The 15344-nt window shown below is 46.9% G+C and overlaps 1 protein-coding gene across 4 annotated transcripts in view; it reads left to right on the forward strand.

Moving 5' to 3' along the window:
* Positions 1-6213: 6213 nt before the first annotated feature.
* Dguok (deoxyguanosine kinase) overlaps positions 6214-15344 on the forward strand; it is a 31454-nt gene continuing 22323 nt past the window's right edge. For 2 of the 4 annotated variants that reach the window (XM_057779308.1, XM_057779316.1), the window contains exon 1: positions 6214-6388. In XM_057779308.1, the coding sequence (XP_057635291.1) occupies positions 6247-6388 (142 nt within the window). In that variant the 5' untranslated portion in view covers positions 6214-6246. The remainder of the gene's footprint in view (positions 6389-15344) is intronic. The other 2 variants (XM_057779324.1, XM_057779332.1) reach the window with 2 other exon arrangements.

The raw sequence follows: 15344 nt of genomic DNA on the forward strand, positions 1-15344 counted from the left end.
ATCAATGTTCAAGGAATGAGGAGAAAATGTCATTGAAGAAAGAACACTGGCTTTAGTGTCAAATACACTTGAGTTCTCTTGGTTCTAAGGAGTCTTCACCAAGACCTTAACTCTTCTGAACGTCCATTTACGTACCATTCCCTGTCATATAGCTATGCTGCTGGTGACTAGGCTACCCTGTTAGTTAGGATCAGAAGGAGGCCCTCATTTCTGCCTGATGTCCTTTTCTTCATCTGCCTGGTCCTGGCCTCCGTGATCCTGAAAGTATAGCCTGGCCCCCAGCCATTGCAAGCATACACACTTAGAGATAGTGGGGCCCAGCGGCCAAGTACAGAGACCTCAAGTTCTTGGGCAGGAGCCCACACTTGAATTTTGGGAGCAGTGGGAGGGAGAGCATGTCTCCAAGACTCCTTGGAGGAATGCAATCTTAGGATCTATTTTCCAGAAGCAGATCCTGGAATCGAAATTTGTGTGTGACTTCCCACAGAAGTCTCTGGGGAGGACCCAGAAGGCTGCTTGGAAGAGGCAGAAGAGCCTTGGTCAGCAAAAGCCCTTTGAAGGGTTTGTTGCATCTAACCCACACACATTGCTCTTGAATCTAAGCCAAGTTAGAAGTAGAAAGCCAGCATCCACAGTCCCAGCCTGCCAGGGACTGGTGGGGTGCACCCTGGGAACACAAGAGCTCTTTGACCTTCTATGTGTGCTTCCTCAGGCACTTCTCCAAGAGACTGGCTCTTGAAGGCCAAGCCGAGGGACACACACATACAACACACACAAAATGCACAAGCTATACACACAATACACAGATAAGCAGTACACACAGAGACAGGATCCAAGGACAGATAGAGATCCACTTACTCTAAAAGGATGCTCTGGAATCTCCACCTGTCCACCCGGCGGGACAGTGGGCAGACTGACCAGTCCCACCCTCCCCGTCCTCCATACCCATCTGACTTCTGCATCTCCCCTTTTACCTCTACATCACTATTTCTTCACTTAAAACCAACACAAAAACACTGTCTTAGAAGCTGGGTGGTGGTGGCGCATGCCTTTAATCCCAGCACTCGGGAGGCAGAGACAGGCGGATCTCTGTGAGTTCGAGACCAGCGCCTGGTCTACAAGAGCTAGTTCCAGGACAGGCTCCAAAACCACAGAGAAACCCTGTCTTGAAAAACCAAAAAAAAAAAAAAAAAACTGTCTTAGGGCCGTTAAACTTTTAATGAATTAATGTGTATCTGTGTGAGTATATGCATGTGGGGGTGTGCTTGTGCACAGAGGCCAGAGAGGGCATCCAGTGTCATCCTCTGCCATTTTCTGCCTCTTCCTTTGAGGCAGGATCCCTCCCTGAATCTGGGGCTTGTGCTTTCTAAGCTAGGCTAGAGGCCAGAAAACCCCAGCAATCCTTGTGTCTTTGCCCACCTTAGTGCTATGGTTACAGACGTTTGTGGGAATGCCTACAAATTTAGCAAGTTACATAAATCCTGGATCCTGAACTCCAGTGCTCACAATGGAACAAGTGATCTTAACAGCCCTGCAGTCCCTTGTTCTAGATTCTTTAGCTGATGCCAGGTTATCTGCAGACAAAGAGAGGTACTGTGATTTGAAAATAAGAAGAAAATACTCAAAAGGAGGCTAGAGAGATGGCTTGGTGGGCAAAGCACTTGCTGTGCATGTCTAAGGACCTGAGCCGGGACCCCCAGAATTCACACAAAGCTGTAAGCAGCAGCACCCATCTGTAAACCCAGTGCTCCTACAGTGAGATGGAAGAAGAGACATTAGAATACGCAGAAGCCCCTGGGCCAGACATCCTGGCACACACAGTGCTAAACGACAACAAATCCTGCCTTGAACAAGGCAGCAGGCAAGAACACATGCCCAAGGTTGTCTTCTGACTTCTATAGGTGCACTCACGCATGGACACGTATCTGTATGCACATGAATCTGCACACACCCCTTGCATGCTAAAAAAAATAGATGCCTAAGAAAGCCACCTTTTGGAACACTTGTCTCACATGTTTGAATGATGGCATCGTCTTTAATGTGCTGTCAGCTTTATTTATGACAGCAGCATTTCTAAGCACTTGAAAACTAATCCATCCTTTAGAGCTGCACTCAGAGAGCCAGGCAGGGAACCTGACATACAGCAGATGCTTAGCAGACTGGGTGGGAGGGAAGGGAAGCTGCCTGGCTAGAGCTCTGGCAAGGCAGCCTCAGCCCCTCTGAATTAACTCCAGCACTGTCTCACAACTGCCGGGAGCAGGAAGGAGTTCATTCTCCAAGGTAGACGGGAGCTAATGCCATTAGACAACAGCCACGACTTTCCTCTGGCCAGCACCTGAGCTGGGATAAAAAGACCCTATTGATATCAGTCAGTAGGAACTAATCACTCTGGGGAGGAACTAGTTTAATTGACCCTAGTTGCCCTTCCTTAGGCATAGAGAGGGCACCCACCCCTTGTAGAGGCTAGAATCTAAAATCACTCAGGCTAATGATTTTAATCTGTCCCCAACCTAGGGCACTATTTTGCAGGCCTTTGAACGTAGGTCCGTCTCTAGGAGTGGGCCTTTAAAGGTTAGATCCCCTCCTGGCTTTACCCCCAGCTCTGCCTGTGCTCTCTGCCTCCTGGTCCACTATAAAGCGCCTGCCGTCTCCACCACATGCTCCTGCCATTCCTCCCCACTCTAGGGGACTGAAATTCTCCTGACCAAGAGCCAAAACAAACCTTTCGTCTCTAGCGAGCTTCTGTCAGGTGTCTTGCTACAGCAATAAGAAAAGTAACTGAATTCAGTTCCCATGTCATTCCATGAGATCCTAGCCTCTGGCCACAGGTTCTTTCTCTTAGGAATTTAGAATTGGAACCAAAGAGATACTGAAAAAAAAAAAAAAAAGATTATACCAGGTTTTCTGTAGTCCAGGGTTGGCCTCAAATTCCTTATGTAGCTGAAAACACCCCGAGCTCCTCCCTCCAAGGGTACTGTGGTTGTTACTGTTACCATAACTAGCATGATTAATTTTTGAATGGCATATATATAATAAAAAAGGATAGAAAGATCATTACTAATAATGGCATCAGGATATCTGGAAGACAACTAGGAAAGAAATCGTTCATTAATTCATATAATAAATCCAAAATAAAAAAGAAGACGTGATGACATATGTCTATAATCAAACCACTGAGAAGGCTGAGAACCACTGAGTTCAAGGACAGCCTGAGCTACGTAGTGAAACTCAATCTTTAAAAAAAGAACATGTTTGCTGGAAACCAAACCCAGGTCCTCTGCAAGAACACCAAGTGCTCTTAACCTGTTAAGCCATCTCTCCAAACCCAACATGATTCATCTTAATAGCCCTTTATTTCTTTAGAACAAGGCCTCAGCCTCACATTGAAGGGCTTGAATTGCAACTCTCCTCCCGACTCAGCCTCTCAAGTACTAGGATCACAGACATGAGCTATAATACCTGTCTTCCCACAGTACGCTTTTGTTTGTTTTTTCGAGACAGGGTTTCTCTGTAGCTTTGCAGCCTGTCCTGGAACTCGCTTTTGTAGACCAGTCTGGCCTCGAACTCACAGAGATCCGCCTGTCTCTGCCTCCCGAGTGCTGGGATTAAAGGCGTGCGCCACCACTGCCTGGTCCTCAGTACATTTTTATGAGTTTGTAAAAACCAACTCTTACACACTCTAATTTTTAGGAGTTTAATTGTCTGTATTTACCTATATCTGCAGACAAGTTCCTCAATGAACTTTACAACAACCCTGAAGACAAAAGAGAGCCTCTCAAATTTGGGAGGTGTGTGTGTGTGCGTGTGTAAATATTTCCCAGCTCTGAATTTATTCAAGCAAAGAAATGTAAAGGATATTTTCGCACAGAGATGGCTACTGGTGTGGCGGTGGGAATGAGTGGAATTTAGCAGCTCTAGTCTCCATCAGCATCCCACCTAGATTATCCTAAATTTTACACATATTTAAATTTTTAATATTTTTATTTCGTTTTTATTTATTTAGTGGGGAGAACATACACGTGCCGAGGTATACATGTAGAGGCCACAGGACACCTTTCGGGAGTTGGTTTTGCATTTCACCATGTGGAACTGGAGGACTGCTGCACTCAGGCAGACAAGCTTAGCAGCAAGCACCTGTAAGTCATCTTGCAAGCCCCCTCTCCCTTTTTGAGACAGACTTGTGTGTCCCAAGATGGTCTCAAATGAATTGTGTAGCCAAGAATGACTTTGAAATTCTGATCTTCCTGCTTCTACCTCTCAAGTTCTAAGCTTACAGGTTTATGACATCACACTAGGATTTTTTGAGCTGGAGATCCAATCCAAGGTTTTGTGTATGCCAGGCAAACGCTATATCAACTGAGCTACCTTGCCACCATCACCCTCAGCCTTCAATCTACTAAAAAAAAAAAGTATAGATATACAAATGTGAATTTAGCTAACTTGTATATATGTATGAAGTCGGGACAAGTCAGTCAGGTCTTCCTGTTGACACAGCTCAGATCTCTCCCTGGCTCTGTGGGTCACAGTTCTCTTCCCACTGTAGGACTGGAGGTTTTATGTTCCAGAATGTCACACCATTGCCTCCTCTCTTCCCGCTGTACATCATATTCTGAATCCTTTGCACCTCTCTCCTCCATGCCATAGTTCATTCCCTCGGAGCCAAGCCTATCGCAGATTCAACACTTTATCCCGATGAGATTCTTCAGTGATTTGAATGAACATTTTACTTATTTTAAAGTCAAAATAAGAAATGGATATAAGCTGAACCCTCAGTGTAAAAATAATGGCCCAACGTCATGTTGCAGTTACATGGAATGAGAAGCATTACTTGTGTAAGTTACTGGATGGTGTTCGCCTCCTCAAAATGTCCAGTTTCTTCCTTCAGGTAGAATTTCCCAAATTCTGGGGGAGCCACTTAGGGCCAGTAAGATGGCTCAGTGGGTAAAAACACTAGCTGCCAAGATTGACAACCTGAATTTGACCCTCAGAATCCCGCATGGTGGAGGGAGAGAACAGGCTCCTAGAAGTTGTCCTAACCCTCACACGTGTACCCTCACCACATAAACAAAATAATACATAGCTGGCAAGGTGGAGCACACATGCAATCCCACCACTTGGGAGGGGGGTGGTAGGAGGATCAGACCAAATTACACTACATGAGACCGTGTCTTAAAATATCAAAATAAATAAGTGTAAAGATTTTTAGTTACAGTTTTTATGGTGTTGAGGATCCGACCCAGGGCTTTGTGCATGGTGAAAGACCCCGGCAGGGACCTTCCCTCAGGTGGAGACCCCCGGACCCAGAGACCAGGCCGAGACCACGGGTCGGATACAAACTGCAAGAGGTTTATTAGGTAGACACAGGTACCTGCGGCGGCAAAGTCTTTCGGAGGACTTGCGTGCCTGCAGACTGGGAGGATGACTTTTTATAGGAAAGAGGGCAGCAAAAAGCAATTTACAGAAGCAGAAGCTTGGTTATCGGAATGAGGCGGGGGGCATGAATGGTTTTCCTCTCCCAGCATGGATGTCTGGCAGCAGACATCCTGCTCTTATCTTATAGATATCCTACTTTGCAGTCATCCTGCTTTGTAGATGTCCTATCTTATAGATATCCTGTTTTCCTCTCACGAGAGCAGGCTAGCTGCTGATCCTGAGAATCTTTCAAGCAAACAGGACGTTCTCCCGGGGAGCCTGCTAGCTGCGGGTTCTGAGGAGGGGGTCTGTAGGGTCTTTCACATGGTAGGCACATACTTTACAATTAAGCTATATCCCAAACCCTCCATGTATTTTGATTCGTCTATTAAAATTCAAAGGTTCCGAAGGCACTTGCCACCAAGCCTGACAGCCTAAGTTCGATTCCAGGAACCCACATAGTAAAAACAGAGAATTATTCCTGCAAATTGTCCTCTGAACTCAGCACACACTACAAACAAGTAAACAAATAAACATGTGAGTGTGTGTATACATGCACACAAACATAAATGTAATTAAAACAACAACGACGAAAGGTCAGCAAACCCTGCTACACCAAAACGCCGCGACAGCGCCACAGGGTCCCCATAAACAACGTGAGCAGAGCAGCCCCGTAGGCCTCTCCGCACCCCTCCCCACCCACGCCCCGCCTCTTAGAGAGCTAAAAGCTAAAAACAGCCACTTCCTGCCTGGCGGTCCTCTGACGTCAGAGGCGCGGTACGGCAGGAGGAAGTGCCCTCTGCGGAAGTGCCCGCCTCGCGGAGCTTGGTTAGAATGGATGCAGGTCGCTTCCTTCTGCGTCGACTCCGAGCGCCCTTCCGCTCCCTGGCTCTGAACGCGCTCATGGACGCGCCACGCGCCAGGGCCATGCACAACGGGGGCGGACCCCGAAGGCTCGCCATTGAAGGCAACATCGGTAAGGGCCAGAAAGTGGCTTTCGAGCCTTGGCCTCCGCCGAGTAGGTGACTGACAGGCTGGGAAAGGAAACTGGGCTCAGATCCTGCCCCAGTCCGGCCCACTTCACCCCCTTCTGCTGCCACCACCCTTCCTGCTGTTTCTGCTTGTCAGGGTTTTTCTCCCACAGTGCACCGTGGGTTTTGATTTTGGGGACATTGGGCCTCAGAACCCGGCCGCCTACTCACCCATGGGGACGTAAAAGCCACGCAAGCTGCAGATAGCCCCAGAATGGTACGGGTTTACTGGCGTGTTTCTTTCGCTAGAAATAGACGCTACAGTGTGCCATTTGTTTTCCTAAAATAGGATTGCCAGATTTAGCAAGAATAAAAATAAATGCCCAGTTTACATAGAATTAAAGATAATTTTGTGTGCCACATGCAGTATTCGGGACATACACTTCAAAATGACCCATTGTTTATTTAGACCCAGTTCTCTCTCTCTTTTTTTTTTTTTTTTTTGGTTTTTCGAGACAGGGTTTCTCTGTGGTTTTGGAGCCTGTCCTGGAACTAGCTCTTGTAGACCAGGCTGGTCTCGAACTCACAGAGATCCGCCTGTCTCTGCCTCCCGAGTGCTGGGATTAAAGGCGTGCGCCACCACCGCCCAGTTCTTAACAGATCCCGTCTTCACTATTTTGCCATACCCCCGTGTTAACTGCACTGTGAATTATTACGGTGACGTTTTATTTTATTTTGAGACAGTCACTATGTAGCCCTAGCTGGCTTGGAACTTGTTATTTCAACCAAGGTGGTCTTGAACTCACAGACATTTGCTTGCTTCATGTATAACATTTTTGGTTACAATAGTCCGGCATCTTAAATTAAAAAGAAAAAAAAAACCAACAACATTGAAACAAAATGATTCAACTTAATATTGCTGAATTCTGAGGGCGCTGGTCTCTGCACAGAGACCAGTCCATAATGGGATCCGCAGGTATGGAGTGCTGAAGACAGTCCCTCAGCAGATAGTGTTTCTCATTTTATTCGTACAACAAACCACCCTATTTCCATCTTCCCTGTGCCAGCACTGTTCTTGACCCTGAGAATACGACCATGAGCAGAGCATGTAAAAATTCTCCACTCGTGGGATTTGAAGAGGGAGGGATACACGGGTCGGTCCCTATTGAACTATAGGGTGTGCACAGTGAACAATGAAGGCAGTGATGAGGAAGATGAAGAAAGATCAAGGATGAGAGATGGAGGATGATTGTTTTCTACAGCTGGTAATTGATGATGTGAGACAGTGAACCGTGTGAGTAGTTAAGGATCCTCAGTCCCAGCAGCGCAAGTAGGAAAACCTGGGGATCGAATGGTGTGTGCGGTGAACAGGAGGGAATCCATCCCAGCCGAAGTGGGGTGGTGGAGGAAATCAGTGGAGGGAGATGAGGTAGGGAGATGAAGGATGACCAGGGTGTGTAGATCCCAGAAGCCATCGTGGGTTTTACCCTGAGACAGGAAGTTGTTCAGTGGTTTGAGGAATTGAGGGACAGCAGCATCACCTGTCCAATGCATTGAAAGTGGAAGACGTCGTTCGGGAAGCCATTGCAGTGGTGACAGGGTAAGTTGGGCCCAGGTGAAGGTTACATTTTAAGGCAGGGCCAGCCGGACCTGGTGATAACTGAGCCGTGTAGTGTTGGACGGGTCAGTGGTGACCTCGGTCGTTTTCACTTGGACAGCCTGGAAGACTTAGTTTGGATTTTTATTTTAAATGTGTATTTGTTTGCTTACTTATTTTATTTGTGTCACTGAAGTCCATCCCACCCTTTTAAAAAAATGTTTTAAAGATTATTTTGTTCTGTGTGTGAGCATGTGCAGGTTCCCTCATAGGCTGGAGAGTTACAGGTGTGAGCCACCTGCATGGGTAGTGGGAACCAAATTCAGGTCCTCTGGGAGGTACTCTTAACTGCTAAGCCATTTCTCTAGCCCAGACCGTGTGCCTCTCCCCCTTCAGAATCTTGCTTCTGTAGTTCAGGCTGGCCTTGAACTCCTGTGGAGCTCAAGCTGATCTTATAGTAACTGCAGTAACGCACCCAGCTCAGTTTGTCTTAGAAGTCTGGGAAGAACAGATTGTGTTAGTGGTTCCAAGAGTTGGGTTTTTTTTCCTGAACTGCTCTTGTAGACCAGGCTGGCTCCAAACTCACAGAGATCCGCCTGTCTCTGCCTCCTGAGTGCTGGGATTAAAAGTGTACGCCACCACCGCCCGGATTTCAAGAGTTTTGAGTTTGCTGTGCGGCTATTGGATAACCAAGTAGAAGGGTTGTGAGTGGAAGATGCAGTGCTAGACATATAGGTGGTATTTAAACCAGAAGACTGTAGTGAAGGAAAGTCCTGTGGCCTGAGGACCTCAAGAGGTCAGGAAGATGAGGAGTAGTGGGCAGAGGAGACTGAGAAGAGAAGCTGCAGAGGTAGGAAGAGGAAGAAAGACAGTGACATCCCGGAAGCCGAGCAGAGCAGTTAAAGGGAGGGAATGTGGATTGGGTAATACTGTTTGAGTGGAGATTTGGGTGATCTTGAACAGTTTCAGGAGGAGAGTTGAAAGTCTGCTTGTCCCAGATTCCAGGAGAATGGGGGTGAAGAATTGCAGAGGGTAGGTTAATAGCTGACATGTTTCCTAGACGAGCATGCCATGGGTTGATAGCTGCAAGTGGAAGAGGGGTTGCTTTTTTTTTTTTTTTTTTTTTTTTTTTTTTTTTTTGCTTTTTACGAGACAGGGTTTCTCTGTAGTTTTGGAGCCTGTCCTGGAACTAGCTCTTGTAGACCAGGCTGGTCTCGAACTCACAGAGATCCGCCTGCCTCTGCCTCCCTAGTGCTGGGATTAAAGGTGTGCGCCACCACTGCCCAGCCGGGGGGTTTTGTTTTTGAGACAGGGTTTCTCTGTGTAGACCAGGCTGTCTTTGGACTCAGAGATCCACCTGCCTCTGCCTCATGAGTGCTGAAATTAAAGGCGTGAGCCACCACTGCCCAGCAATTTTTCTTTTTGTGAAAGATTAAAACATGTTAGTGAGTTTATTTTTAAAAAATGGTCTAGTTGCTAGAATGCATTTTTTTTTTACATTTTTTATTACATTTATCTACTGTGTTTGTGTGTTTGTGTCATGGCTCCCGTGTGGAGGTCAGAGGAACAGCATTCATCTTTCTGTCTTCCTGGTTTTGGATGCAAAACTGCCTTACCCTCCTGATGCCATGACTTCCTCCCATGACAGACTCAAACTGTGAAATAAACCCTTCCTTCCTTCGATTGTTTTGTCAGGTAGTTTGCCAGAGTAACAAGAAAAATAAGGTAGTGGCAGAATAAGGGGTTCACAGAGGATGACTGGCCCGGTGTTGGTGAACCTGTAGATGCTAGTTTATCCTGTTGGCAGCAGGCAGCCGTCTGGGCTACTGTAAAGTTGAAGTCAGTGTGCCATAACCAGGTTAGTTTCTGGGAAGATCAGGCTACAGTAAGTGAATAAACAAACGCTTCATAGAGTGGACACTTTCCGTGTCAGGTTTGTTGCGGGACCCATAGTCTTTTTCCAGTTTGCCCAATGCACAAGCGAACTGGAAAGGTCTAGAGTAAATAGTTTGTTGTAGTTGAAGGAGGAAAGACGACACAGGCTTGAATGGAGAGAGAAAGAGATGGCACTTCAAAGGATTGTCTGAAGTTGAGATTGCCAGGACTTAGTGGCTTCTTAGAGGTTAGTGGAGGAGTGTGCTCGGGTTTATGGTTTGGATTGTGACTCAGGACACAGAGGATGGATTAAAGGAAGAGATGTTCTGAAGAGATAAGAGTGATACATTTTGGCTGAGGAGTCTGTGAGACACACTGAGGAGATCTGAGCAGATTGACTGTGTACCCAAAGTGCAAAGAGACTGGTAATGGGACTAAGATGCCAGGCATGGAGCAGGGGACAGGTAGGAGTAGGTACAGCAGAGTGACCTGGAAGACTCGTCTGACTTGGCTTTAGTCACCAACGGCTCCCATCACCACACACTCGGATGACATGTCTCAGAGTTACTCATCCTGTGTGGGCTGGCAGAACTTCCTACTCTGACTGTGTGCACCTACGTGCTGTTGAGATGGCACGTTCAGTACCTTCCCTGGGTCGGAGTCACCAGTGCCCTGTTTAGCTTTGTCTTGTCCTGCCTTTGCTCTCAGTCAGTGATTGCCAGAGTCCTGTCCCAGCTCATCCTTGTGGGAGTTAGTCATTGGTACACAGAGGAAAAGGGATGGCTCGGGTGTGATCCTGAAGCCAGGCACGGGTGTTTGCTGCAGGTGAAAGTTTGGCACTTAGAACTCCTGAAAGTCCCAACAGTAAAATCCCTAGCTGGTCTTCTAGTTCTGTTCATCCAGGATCTGTGTCTCCCACTGTCTCCTGAAGTCCATTATTGTGTGACTACAAACCCATTTGAAGTACAAGTTGCCATATGAGATAATATCTGTGGGCCATCTGAATCCATTCTGATATTTTCACTTTCAGAGACCTACTGTGAGAAGAGGAGACAGTAAATTCCTCCAGTTTGGAGACTTGTGTGTAAGGCAGTAGAGGACTTTGCTAAATTCATGTTTTTCCTGCATTCAAAAAGATATCTTATGCACACTGGTGTGTCTTTTACTTGTATCAAATTTTAAAAATGAGCAAAGAATCCTTGTGGGGAAGAACCTACCTCTTTCTAATACTGGATTCTCTTGTCTCTGTGAGTCACCTCATTCATATCCCCCCATTTCTATTCTTAGTACCTGGCCAGGCACCCAGCATGGGAAAGGAGTCTGTCTTCATGAAGTGAGCTCCCAGCCTGGCTGGTGAGAGGGCAAGAATGAACAAATAATAACAGTCTAATGCCTTGGTGAACTAGAGCAGGCAGTGATTAATTCTACCTGGAGATGGAGTGGCCCTGGAGAGAGTTCAAGGAGGCTTCAGAGGAAGCGACAGTGGAAGGCTGAGTCACGGGCACCGTGGGGAAGGAGAGCTCCGCCAGTCAGCTCTCTCCTGCAGCAGGGCTAGTTCTCATCGTGTTCTGAGCTAGGAAAAACCTTTTTTCCCCTTATAAATAGTTTCCCATGAGAAGAAAGAAAAAGAAGGAAAGAAACCAAATAAACTTATTGAGTTTCTTTAACACTTGTTGACTAAGTTTTCCCAGAATGCTTTTAGGATTAGAACTTTTATGGTCCTGGGCTTAGTGTCAAGGTTGGAGAAGAGGAAGGACCGTGAGGACAGAGCTCAGCTTTAGCTACAGAGCCACTTTAAGGTGCTCTGAGAGCTTCTGTGGGGTGAGTGCACACAGTGGCAGGCATGCTCTGAGAGCTTCTGTGGGGTGAGAGCACACAGCGGCAGGCATGCTCTGAGAGCTTCTGTTGGGTGAGTGCACACAGCAGCAGGCATGCTCTGAGAGCTTCTGCGGTTGAGCGCACATGGCAGCAGATGCAGTTCCTGACATAAAGACTACATTTTCCTTCCTTCCTTCCTTCCTTCCTTCCTTCCTTCCTTCCTTCCTTCCTTCCTTCCTTCCTTCCTTTCTTTCTTTCTTTCTTTTTCCAGACAAGGTTTCTCTGTAGCTTTGGTTCCTGTCCTAGAACTAGCTCTTGTAGACCAGGCTGGCCTCGAACTCACAGAGACCCGCCTGCCTCTGCCTCCCAAGTGCTGGGATTAAAGGCGTGCTCCACCAACTCCCAGCTAAGACTACATTTTCTTGGGAAGAAAGTTTTCGATATGCTGGACATCTTATTTATATTTACTGCCCTCTGACTTTAGTAAAGACTTTTGAATTTTTTCCCTCATGTTTTCCGTCTTATTGAGGAAAAGAAAATGCCAGGTATGGTGTTTCACACCTTTAATCCCAGCACTAGGGAGGCACAAGCAAGTGGATCTTTGAGTTTGAGACCAGCCTGATCTACAGAGCTAGTACCAGGGCTACACAGAGAAACCCTGTCTTGAACTCTCCCCTAACCCCCCAAAAGAGAAAATGCCCAGAGGTGATAGTGTATTTTGAACGTTCCCATGAGATTCTGGAATAGTAAATTTAGAATATAGAAAATACGGCATCTGGGGCATTAGGTCAGCTTCTGTCTCTATCATATTGTAACATAATTAACTATAACAAGCATGCAGTTATAGAACCGTTTGTGGGAAGAAAAGGCCATGATTTGGGAAAAGATGAGCAGTCACAGCAGAACTGTCTGGTTTGAGGCAGGACCGTCTTAAAGGCAAAACCTCACATGGTGCAGCAATAGGAAAGAACTTCCTGTATAATCAACATGGAGTTTACCAACAGCTCAGTCTCTAAAGGGAGACCAAGAGGTGGGACACAGTGAGACCAATAGCAGTAGCAGGGGGCTCTGAGCTATGCTAACTCCAAGACTGAAAAAAGTATCTGAAGAGAGGCTGGCAGTAGTCATGGTATTCTTGGTGAGCCACACCCACTGTGAAACCTCTGAGAACCCTTTTATACGTTTGTCTTTAAAGATTTTGTTTTATTGTCTAATTATGTGTATGCAGGGCCTGCATGCAATACCTGTTGAGGGCAAAAGAGGGCATTGGATCCCCTGGACTGGAGTTATAGTGAGTTGTCCGATGTGGATGCTAAGAATCGAACTAAGGTCCTCTGGAAGAATAGTAGCGATGACAACACTGGAAGTTTACACCATCTCCAGACTTTATTTAAACACCTTGCATTATTGAAGTGATAATTCCACATGTGTGGATGGTGCCTGGGCACAGCTCAGGTCTTTTTTTTTTCTTTTGGTTTTTCGAGACAGGGTTTCTCTGTAGTTTTGCAGCCTGTCCTGTAACTCTATCTGTAAACCAGGCTGGCCTCGAACTCACAGAGATCCACCTGCCTCTGCCTCCCGAGTGCTGGGATTAAAGGCGTGTGCCACCACTGCCTGGCACAGCTCAGTTCCAATGGTATTCATTCAGTAAATGCTATACCCCATAGTGAGTTACCCAGGCTTTCACAGTTCTCGGAACCTTCCCTCACTGTTTACTGTCTTTCTATGATGCTGTTGGCTTCTGGTTACTAAGCCGGCTTTCTAGAAGGGTTGGAGTTGGTGGGAGCTGTGCACAGGGTGCCCTGAACGTCAGAAGTGATTGTTCCAGTAATTGGAACTGTAGGTTTCCCATTGTATTTGTTGACTCGAAGTCTCAGAGTTCTGACTGCCCTGTCATGAATTGGCACCGTCTGATCTCAGGTAGGCAGCTGGCGCTCCCTAGCCTGCAGAGGCTTCCCATCGTTCCCTTTCAAAGATGCAAGCAGAGCTAATGATCATTCCATTCTAATCAGCAGAGCAGCTGCCTTCATCTTTTTGTCTTATTTTTTAACTTTTTATTTGTTTGATATGAGACAGTCTCACTTCATAGCTGAGGCTGGCCTGGAATATGTGCCCTGTAGCTCAGGCTGGCCTCCAACTTGCAGTAGTTTTCCTCTATTCTTGGCCTCCCAGTTGCAGAGCCTATGGGCACGAGCCACAATGCCTAGTTTTTTCATATTACGTTAAGTAGTTCTCAGGAGCTGGCAAGATGGCACAGTGGGGAAAGGCACTTGCTGCCAAATCCACAGACCTGAATTCAGTCCCCAGGGCCTCATATGGTGTAAGGAGAGAAACCACTCCTGCAAGTTGTCCTCTGTCCTCTGCACACGTCATGGCACACAGGTAAATATTCATTTTAAATGTCTAAATAGCTTTTCAGCCTAAATATAAGGACCATCTTTAAGACTTACTGAACAACCTACACTCTAAATATTAGCTACCTCGGCCACATATTTTAAGCTGATATCCACTCAGTACAGGCAGCACCTCAGCCTGTTGATAACTCTACAACGTAGCAGGACTTGGGAGCTAACCAGAGAAGTCACTGTGATTAGAGGTGAGACGTTGGGCTTGGAAGAGGAAGGATTAAGCTGCTGGCCTGGAGCTGCGAGGGAAGGGAAAGCATTTACTCACCTCTGTGTGGGAAGAACAGAGGCAGAGCAAGATGAACAGGCAAAGTTGAGTGGAGGTGGGACAGAGAAGAGCGTGACTGCAAAACTGTTTGTACTCCTCCTGTGTTCTCAGAGGAGTGGGGTGCTGTGATGAATGCCACAGATTGATGTGTGGGCTCCCTGCTGAGACATGGCACTTCTGATCAGTCACACACACTCACTCTCTCCTCTCCCTCTCTCTCTTTCTTGGTTCCATTTGGCGTCCCAGAGAAAGACCACTTTTAATAACAGAGATTGAGATTCAGGGCCCTTCTGAAGGCTTTCCCCCCCTTTTTCCTAAAGAGAAGGCCTTATAACATAGTTTTGTCTTGCCTAGAACTCAGTATGTAGACTAGGTGGCCTCAAACTCAAAGAGCTCTGCCTGCCTCTGCCTCCCAGGTGCTGGGATTAGAGGTGGGAGCTACCACATTTCAGACTGGTCTTTTTTGAAGGGAAATGAAATTAATATTTTGTTTGTGGAGGCAGAATGTGGGGCTAGTTTTGGTTTTCAGTCCTAGCAAAGCCCTATCCTCCACCTGGAGAAACAGTTGTCATTGTAATGATGGAGTCACATCTAGAACACCATGACACTCGGAAAGGATTAGCTAGCCCAGTGTAGAGGTGTCAGCGTCAGCAGAGACTTGGCACCTGAGGGCCGTCTGAGAAAACCCTTGACGGCTGGGTAGGAACTGACCAGGAATGTAAAGGACATGCTCCAGCAGACGTGAGAGCAATGCAGTCTGCTTTCAGGAGAGATCATGGTATGAGTAGGGGCGCAAGGCACTGGGGCCAGCTGGAAAACTGAGGCATGAAAGGATAGGGAGGGACCAGGTCCTGTTGTATCCAGACCCCGCTTAGAGGAAGGCAATAGGGCCAGCAAGATGGCTCAGCCCTGACCCCCTGAGCTCAACTCTAGGACCCGAGTGAAAGGAGAGAACTAAACTCTCATAAGCTATCGTCTGACCTCCACACACCCACCAT

Source organism: Chionomys nivalis, chromosome 1 (genome assembly GCF_950005125.1).
Source record: "Chionomys nivalis chromosome 1, mChiNiv1.1, whole genome shotgun sequence".
Taxonomy (NCBI): Eukaryota; Metazoa; Chordata; class Mammalia; order Rodentia; family Cricetidae; genus Chionomys; species Chionomys nivalis.